Source organism: Ranitomeya imitator, chromosome 5 (genome assembly GCF_032444005.1).
Source record: "Ranitomeya imitator isolate aRanImi1 chromosome 5, aRanImi1.pri, whole genome shotgun sequence".
NCBI classification, from domain to species: domain Eukaryota; kingdom Metazoa; phylum Chordata; class Amphibia; order Anura; family Dendrobatidae; genus Ranitomeya; species Ranitomeya imitator.
The window spans coordinates 168,004,395-168,014,130 of record NC_091286.1 but is presented as its reverse complement, the minus strand read 5'-3'; the positions used below and the strand labels follow the sequence as shown (position 1 = coordinate 168,014,130).

The following is a 9,736-nucleotide window of genomic DNA, read 5'->3' as shown; positions in this document are numbered from 1 at the left end:
CTGACATGTGATTGGCAGTTCTTTGGCGTTCTTAGGCCTAGGTTAACACCACTGTATTTTCCCACATCCCAGAAAATTGGGTCTATTATGCTAATCACACTTTGATCAGAGTTTGATCAGAGTGGAATGTGGAAAACATTTCTCAATCTTCTCCATTCTGTCAGTCCGTGAAAATCGCACCACATGCGGATGTGTTCCAATGTTTCCATTAACTTATTGATTTGCATTGCTGAGTGTGATCCCAGTATCAGATGCAAATTGGGCATGCTGCAATTTTTTTCCTTGGACAGATTTTGTCCAAGAAAAAAATCTAATGTGCCCGACCCCATAGAATAACATTGGTTTTAGTGCGATATGATTGCCCTCAGACCGAAAATAGGGTCATCTGCACCTTCCCTTATGCTGACAGATGCTCAGTCACTGCCCTCTTACATTATTACATACAGATATAATGTAAAGCACCATAGATAAACTACTGTTACTTTTGGGTATATTACATTTTTGGAATGGAATTTTTCCATGCAAATTAAACAAAATCACACTATTTATATTGGGGTTGCTTTTATTATGTAAATACAATTGTCAACAAAACAGAAATGACGTGATGAATTTTTCCAATTTCCCATTTGTTCCAGGTTAGGATATTAGTGGGAGAACTCTTCTTCTATGCTCTCTTTTTCTTAATTGTTGTTAGTGAGGTTTTATTTTCAGTGCTGATGTTTTTAAATGTAAACCTTCACCTTTACAATATTGCTCGTTACAGTGCAGGAAATCCAGATTTGTATTTTTGCAGTAAATGATTATTTGCAACTTACATTATTTTATCGGCAAAAAACATTTGCAAAAAATTAGCCAAAGGAAGAAATGTTAGAAAATATTAAACTAACCTATTTGTGTACTTGGCTGAAGCAATCACCTTCTGTTTAAACATGTGACTTTGTCCCATCAGTCCAGCATCAAAGCAAAGGTTCTTTAGTTATTGTTACATCAGCGCCCCCCATTGACCTTTTCTTTTCTTTTTTTAATTTCAGAATTAAATCTCTGCTTATTCTACACTTGTGAGTCCAGTGGGCAGTCTCAGTCAATAATTGATAGTTTTCAATGAAAGAGTGAGTGTATAAGCCCAGATACAGTAAAATGTTAATGAATGACAAATTAATGTCAATCTTTTTCCATAAAACTGTATATTAATCTTCTCAGCAACTCCAGCTCTATAACATGATATCCACAGATTACAAATCATATTCAATATGACAGGTTCCCCTTAAGGAATGTAATTAAGTTTACATATCAACCTATTAAGATCAGATTGGTTGTCACCCCGACACTTAACATCTCCACCAGTAAACTGTTACCAGGGCCTGCAGCCTCCACTCTGAAACTACCCTGTGCACAAAACCAGAACACAAAAGCTCTGCATGCCATTTTTGGGTTCTGCAGTTTAGCTTCCATTCACTTCAATAGGGGCTGAAAAGCAGTAGCCAAGAAAGACCCCATTAACAATGCTTGAGGAGAGACTATGTATTTCATATGATTGTGTGATGGCTTAAAATGTTACTGATGGTAATACGAGGTGCAAAATATGACGATGAGCTTTCTATAGGGACCCACAATTTTTGTGAACGATATTGTATATTGTTTGTATACTGGGACATTGGCTTTGTCCTGATGTGTTTTTTTCTAATTTTGGTACTGTTTTGGTCTGAATAATAAAGCAAAGTCTGTACACTAAAAAAAATAGAAAACAATGCAAAAAATGCTCAAACTAATTGCTATGTAACCTAAAGATTCAGCTGTAAACTAAAAAGAAAACATTAGAATAAACTTCTTATTGGTTTCAGTGGGGTAAAAGACATACATGTGAAAAAGAGAAGAACTCACACATTACAAAATTAGTAGTAATGAATGTGTCCGGATCACTGGTGGGTACAGACAGAAGGGGATCCCTGTGCAAGAACTAAATACAGGCCCTTTGCAGTCCAATAACTCATCATAATGCACAATTCTACCTGCTTTATAGGCGGATGTGGCCCTCTTACCTCTTGGGTCCCTTTGCACAAATGATATGTCCGCTGCTGGTGTGGATGTCTGGGATTGTTTTAAAAATATATTTAGAATTGAGAATCCTCAGTGGTTGATTCCTTTTAATGGCCAACTGAAAAGATGGTAACAAATTGCAAGCTTTTGAGGCTACTCAGGCCTCTTCATCAGGCATATGGGATTGTTTTATGAATTTGTTTTGACCTATTGTACTTTGTTAATACTAGAGCAAAGTGGAGATTTCTACCATACTCATATTGCAGCAATAATTCACAACAGATGATCACATAAATATCTTTGATGGTATTCAGCAATATATAGGCAACTTGAGAAGTGCACAGTTGTGGCCCTCACCATGTAGAAAAATAGAATTCTTTTTTAAAGCATATAGATTGGATAGAGAACATAATCATATGCAGCTTGTTTGTACTCTCTGTGTGACCTATGTGCATTAAGTAAAGAACATTTATAAATTCCACAATTTTCTTAAATGAAGTGATATTATATTTTGTGTCTTTGCAAATCTTATCAGCATGGTACAATAGGCAAATATTAGGTTTATCGTTACATTAAAAAAAAGTTGTTTCATAAACTTCTAACTTCCAGATCTTTGCAGATCATCTACAATGAATTCAGAAAAATAATTTTCTATTCTCCATTTTCTTTGTTTTCTCTTATTTTTGCACAAAAAACACAAAAGAGAATATTTTGGAACAGTGAGTAAGTGCAATACCATAAACTAATTGTTACAAATCAGCATGGAATAATTAATATGATCATACTAGCTGTAAATTAATCACACACATTTTGGAAGACTTTTTTTTAATTCATATATTGTATAACTGCAAAACAGTCGGTCCATGGCCTTGCATATAATGGAGTTAAAAAATCATGCTTAAAAAATGAAAGGAATCACAGCTTTCCTATTTTTGGGATAGTCTTTAAACTTTTGCAGGTAAAACCTGAAAAACAAGTAATAATATTATTAGCAAAGTACTACTACTACTACTCCTACTCCTACTCCATCTCCTACTCCTCTAATTAGTTGAATTAATTTTTCAGGTTATTACGGTAAACCTAAAAAGTATAGTATTTTTTTACTGTAATCACTATGAAAGAAAATATATTTTAAAGAAGCATTCAGGTCTAAAGAAATGTTCTTCTCCACTAGATGGATGATATCTGTTCAGGGTCGGACTGGCCTGGTGGGGTATTGAAGAAAACCACATTGGGCCCTTGGCTGTGTGAAGGAGAAGAGGAGAAGAAGAAAAAAAAAGTCTACAGTTTTTAGGGGCACGGGTCCTTTAAAATCACACAGAGAATGTGCAGGGGCGCGTGCACGCAGCGTTCATTATCTGAACCGCTGCGGCACACGTCCCGATCGTATATGTCAAATGTGCGCCAGCTGGTTGTGACCAGCGTATGATGTCAGTGTCATGAGCCACATGTGATAGGCGCACATCAGCTGCCGGCCTCTGCTAGGTTGGCGACCATCTGTCTCTGCCTCTCTCTGTCTCTATCTGTCTCTCTCTGTCTGTCTCTGTCTCCCCATGAGGCCAGGATAAGGGGCCAGGATGGATATATGGGGGCGGCAGGATGGATATATGAGGGGCAGGAAAAAAGGACCAGGATGGATATAAGGGGGGCGGCAGGATGGATATATGAGGGGCAGGAAAAAAGGACCAGGATGGATATAAGGGGGGCAGTCAGATGGGTATATGGGGAGCAGGAAAAAGGACCATGATTGATATAAGGGGGCAGCATGATGGATATATGGGGGCAGGAAAAAAGGACCAGAATGGATATAAGGGGGCGGCAGAATGGATATATGCGGAGCAGGAAAAAAGCTCCTGATGAGGCGTTTGATGGTCTCCTCAGGGATCTCCTCTCAGACCTGGATTAAAGCATCTGCCAACTCCTGGACAGTCTGTGGTGCAATGTGACATTGGTGGATGGTGCGAGACATGATGTCCCAGATGTGTTCAATCGGATTCAGATCTGGGGAACGGATGGGCCAGTCCATATCTTCAATGCCTTCATCATGCTGGAACTGCTGACACACTCCAGCCACATGAGGTCTGGATTTGTCCTGCATTAGGAGGAACCCAGGGCCAACCGCATCAGCATATGGTTTCACAAGCGGTCTGAGGATCTCATCTCGGTACCTAATGGCAGTCAGGCTACCTCTGGCGAGCACATGGAGGGCTGTGAGGCCCTCCAAAGAAATGCCACCTCACACCATTACTGACCCACTGCCAAACCGGTCATGCTGAAGGATGTTGCAGACAGCAGATCGCTCTCCATGGCATCTCCAGACTCTGTCATGTCTGTCACATGTGCTCAGTGTGAACTTGCTTTCATCTGTGAAGAGCACAGGGCGCCAGTGGCGAATTTGCCAATCCTGGTGTTCTGTGGCAAATGCCAAGCTTCCTGCATGGTGTTGGACTGTGAGCACAAACCCCATCAGTGGACATCTTGCACTCAGACCATCCTCATGGAGTTGGTTTCTAACTGTTTGTGCAGACACATGCACATTTGTGGCCTGCTGGAGGTCATTTTGCAGGGCTCTGGCAGTGCTCCTCCTGTTTCTTCTTGCACAAAGGCTGTGTAGCGATTCTGCTGCTGGTTTGTTGCCCTCCTGTGGCCCCTCCACGTCTCCTAGTGTCCTGGCCTGTCTCCTGGTAGCGCCTCCTGCCTCTGGATACTACGCTGACAGACACAGCAAACCTTCTTGCCACAGCTCGCATTGATGTGCCATCCTGGATGAGCTGCAGTACATGAGCCACTTGTGTGAGTTGTAGAGTCCGTCTCATGCTACCACTAGTGTGAAAGGACAAACAATATTCAAAAGCGACCAAAACATCAGCCAGAAAGCATTGGTACTGAGATGTGGTCTGTGGTCCCCACCTGCAGAACCACTTCTTTATTGAGTGTGTCTTGATAATTGCCAATAATTTTTATCTGTTGTCTATTCCATTTGCACAACAGCATGTGAAATTGATTGTCAAACAGTGTTGGTTCCTAAGTGGACAGTTTGATTTCAAAGAAGTTTGATTTACTTGGAGTTATGTTTTGTTGTTTAAGTGTTCCCTTTATTTTTTTGAGCAGTGTATATGGGGGGTCAGGATGCAGATTTATGGGGGAGCCAGTATGCATATATATGGGGAGCTAGGATGGATATATGGTAGAGCCAGGATGCATATATATGGGGGGCCAGGATCGATATATGGGGGGCCAGGGTGGATTTATGGGGGGTGCAGGACAAGATAACAGGATGCATATATATGGGGGGCCAGGAGGATATATGGGGGGCAGGACAAGGATGGATGTATATGGGGGAGCCAGGATGGATATACTGTATAGTGTGGAGCCAGGATGCATATATATGGGGGGCAGGACAATGGACCAGTGTCTGTTAGATCATTTTAGATCTTCTGGAAACACACCGATCACTAAAACTGTTGTGCATCTCCCCTGCCTCTTTCCTAGGCACAATACTATTTCTAGAAGAAAATGAACCTAGCATGCAAGTGATAATTTCCTCACACCACAATACCCCCTTTAATAGCATTTTCCATTATTACATTTTTTCTACCACTTGAAACATTTATTTCATGTTTGATAATGCTTGATACAAATATGTTACATAATATACATTACATACGTCTGGGAGACATAAAAAGGAAAAATAGGCACCAGCGGTCATGTAAGAACGAAAGCAAGGAAATCGCTCGTTCATCTATTCTCTGAATAGCGTTCATTTAGTGCTAAGTATGCTGAAAATAGATTTAAATTCCTTTTAAAGATTGGGGGTGGGACTGAGGAAATTAAGTTGAGACCCCACATGACAAGTGTTGGGCCGGGAGCAGAAACTAGGGGATTGGTAGTAGCGGTTTGAATTTCAACTTAAAGAGAGAGAAGCTGCAGGGAATATACATCAGGGAAAATGTGTGAAAGAGGCCATTTTATGGGATCGTTATTAAGAAGAGTACTATTTGGTATACAGCAAAGTTTGTACGTCAGTGTATAACAAGGCAAGAAAAAAATTGGGACAGATTAATTGAGACTAGCGTTGTACATGTCAGTCTTTTTAAGTTGTGTGTTGGAGTAGGAAACACAGAATTTATTAGGAGGTGCATGCTACTTAACGGATTTGGCACATACTCTTAGTCAGGGACTTCTGGCAAAAGTAATGGAGTAACATTTAATGAATTGAGAGGCCAGGAGAAAGGTCAGAGTTTAGTACTCATCCTGTAGAAAATCCTAATTACATTAACTACATTGGTATGTACATAGCAGCTAAATAAAAAAATGTGGTCAACTATTTTTTTCGCTTTCTAAAATTTCCAGAATTTGGTAAATTGCTGTTATTAATATAGAAAATATTACCTCTGCTGACTGATGGCACCATGCAACGTCTAAAAACTAAATGTAGATACAGCTCTGTTAGGAGCTCGGTGTTTGCTTTATTATTTTCACATGAAGTAAAATAAATTCTAACAAAGAGAGAAAAAGTTGTGTCTTACTTGTGATGATGATAAGCCCTTGGCCCAATGCTAACTGTCGTAAACACTGCAAAGGCAAATGCTGGCAAAGACCATGTTGCTATAGCATAACCATACCACTCCACAATTTCACCAAAGAAATTTGCTCCAGATACAAAGTTAAACATTCCTCCTGTAAAAAAAAAATTATATTAACAAACCTCATCTGAACACATGTATATCATGTTTGATAAACACTATGTTAAACTACCAAAAAAGCAGACATGCGGACCTCTGTTCTATTCAAGACAGGGCCTAGCAAAGTTCTGAAAGTTACTCAAAGTCCCAGTGGTCCCCAGCAATTAGCCAGTTATCCAATATCCCGTGTCATATGGATAGAGGATATCTTGCTATTTTGGGAATAACCTTTCAAAGGGGCAAAACGATTTGTAAATATTATTTGCCAATATGTACATAGGATCTAAATAATCTGATGTCTTACCTTGTGGAATCTTGTAAGAGACTTCACTTGGTTTTCTTAAATTGCGCAGAATATGGTCACTGTGTATATTAATACCCATTCCAAAAAGGAATATGGCAAGCCCTGAAATATGAATAAAGTTAATATAAGATATGTAATACTGTAGAGTCATGCATTTTATTGTCATTGTGAACTTTTTAACTGCATTTAAACCCCTTCACGACATATGCGGTACTAGTACTGCACATGTTGTGTCTCCCCCTTTGATGTGGGCTCTGGCGCTGAGCCCACATCTTTCTTGGCACATGTCAGCTTTTTGAACAGCTGACATGTGCCTCTAACAGCTGTGAATGGAATCGCGATCCACCTGCGACTGTTAACCTGTTAAATGCCGCTGTCAATCTCTGACAGCGGCATTTAGCGGGTGCTTCCGACAAGCATGCCGGAAATCCCGCCGATCGGTGACCCTGTCACATGATCGTGAGTCACCGATGGGTTGGTATGACAACCAGAGGTCTCCAGCAGACCTCTATGGTTGTCACTGTCAGATTGCTATGAGCGCTGCTCAGTGGTCAGCTCTCATAGCAAGTGAGCAATTCTGCTTCATACAGGCGATCAGATCATCGCCTGTATGTAGCAGAGCAGATCGGGGTATGGCAGCATCTAGTCTCTCATGGAGACTATTATTGAAGCATGCAAAAAGTAAAAAAAAAGTTTAAAAAAAATAAAAACAATATAAAAGTTTAAATCACCCCCCTTTCCCCCATTCAAAATCAAACAATAAAAAAATCAAGCATACACATATTTGGTATCACCGTGTTCAGAATCGCCCGATCTATCAAGCTATATAAAGAATTCATCCGATTGGTAAACGGAATAGCAAAATAAAAAGTAAAATCGCCAGAATTATGATTTTTAGGTCGCCGCAATATTGCATTAAAACGCAATAACGGGCCATCAAAAGATCGTATCCACACCAAAATGGTATCATTAAAAACACCAGCTCGGCACGCAAAAAATAAGACGTTACCCAACCCGAGATCACGAAAAATAAGACGCTACGGGTATAGGAAAATTATGCAATTTTTTTCTTTAGCAAACTTTGGATTTTTTTTTTACCACTTAGATAAAAAAGAATCTATACATATTTGGTGTCTATGAACTTGTAATGACCTGCAGAATCATAATGGCAAGTGATTTTTAGCATTTGGTGAAAATCGTAAAAAATCCAAAAAACAGTTGTGGAATTGCACTTTTTTGCAATCACACCGCACTTGGAATTTTTTCCCTGTTTTTGAGTACGCTATATGATAAAAGCAATGGTGTTGTTCAAAAGTACAACCTATCCTGCAAAGAAAAGCCCTCACATGGCCATATTGACCGATAAATAAAGAAGTTATGGATCTAGGAAGTGGGGGAGCAAAAAACAGAAATGCAAAAATGAAAAAGGGCTCCGTAATGAAGGGGTTAACAATATACAATAGGGAATTACGATAGATAGATAGATAGATAGATAGATAGATAGATAGATAGATAGATAGATAGATAGATAGATAAGTATTTGATGCACTACCGACTTTGCAACTTTTCCCACGTACAAAGAATGGAGAGGTCTGCAATTTTTATCAAAGGTACACTTCAACTGTGAGAAACAGAAACTTAAAAAAAAATTCAGAACATCACATTCTATGATTTCTATGTAATTAATTTGCATTTTATTGCATGAAATAAGTATTTGACACAAAACAAAAACAGAACTTAATATTTGATACAGAAACATTTGTTTGCAATCACAGAGGTCAGACAGTTCTTGACCAAATTTGCACACACTGCAGCAGGGATTTTGTCTCATTCCTCCATACAGATTTTCTTCAGATTTTTCAGGTTCTGGGGCTGTCGCTGGGCAACATTGAGTTTCTGCTCCCTCCAAAGATTTTCTATTGGGTTCAGGTATGGAGACTGACTTACCACTCCAGGACCTTGAAATGCTTCTTACGGAGCCACTCTTTAATTGCCCTGGCATTGTCATGCTAGAAGACCCATCTTCAGTGCTCTTAGTGAGGGAAGGTTGTTGGCAAAATCTCATGATACATGATTCTATCCATCCTCCCTTCAATACGGTGTAGTTGTCCTGTCTCTATTACAGAAAACATCACCAAAGTATGTTTCCCCCACCATGCTTCACAGTTGGGACAGTGTTCTTGGGGTTGTACTCATCCTTCTTTTTCCTCCAAACACATCGAGTGGAGTTGATGCCAAAAGTTCTATTTTGGTCTCATCTGACCACATAACCTTTTCCCATGCCTCCTCTGTATCATCCAGATGGTCATTGGCGAACTTCAAACGGGTCTGGACATGTGCTGGGGTGAGAAGGTGGGCCTTGCATGACCTGCAATACTTTAATCCATGACAGTCTGGTGTGGTAGTAATGGTAATTTTTGACACTGGTCCCATTTTTTTCAGGTCATTGACCAAGTCCTCCCATGTAGTTCTGTGCTGATTTCTGACCTTTCTCAGAATTATCCCTAACCAACAATGTGAGATCTTGCATGGAGCACCAGGCCGAGTAAACCACAGTCATCTTGTGGTTTTTCCATTTTTATTAATTCTGCAAACAGTTGTTGCCTTCTCACCAAAGTGCTTTCCTGTTGTCCTGTAACCCATCCCAGCCTTGTGCAGATCTACAATTTTGCCCCTGGTGTCCTTAGACAGCGTTAAGGTCTTGGCCATG

At 39.9% G+C, this 9,736-nt stretch overlaps 1 protein-coding gene across 2 annotated transcripts in view; it reads right to left on the bottom strand.

Moving 5' to 3' along the window:
• Window positions 1-2,640: 2,640 nt before the first annotated feature.
• LOC138681633 (3-oxo-5-alpha-steroid 4-dehydrogenase 2-like) overlaps window positions 2,641-9,736 on the bottom strand; it is a 188,214-nt gene continuing 181,118 nt past the window's right edge. For both annotated transcript variants that reach the window (XM_069769306.1, XM_069769307.1), the window contains 3 exons: window positions 7,027-7,128; window positions 6,567-6,717; window positions 2,641-3,002 (listed from right to left, as the gene is read on the bottom strand). In XM_069769306.1, the coding sequence (XP_069625407.1) occupies window positions 2,936-3,002; window positions 6,567-6,717; window positions 7,027-7,128 (320 nt within the window). In that variant the 3' untranslated portion in view covers window positions 2,641-2,935. The remainder of the gene's footprint in view (window positions 3,003-6,566; window positions 6,718-7,026; window positions 7,129-9,736) is intronic.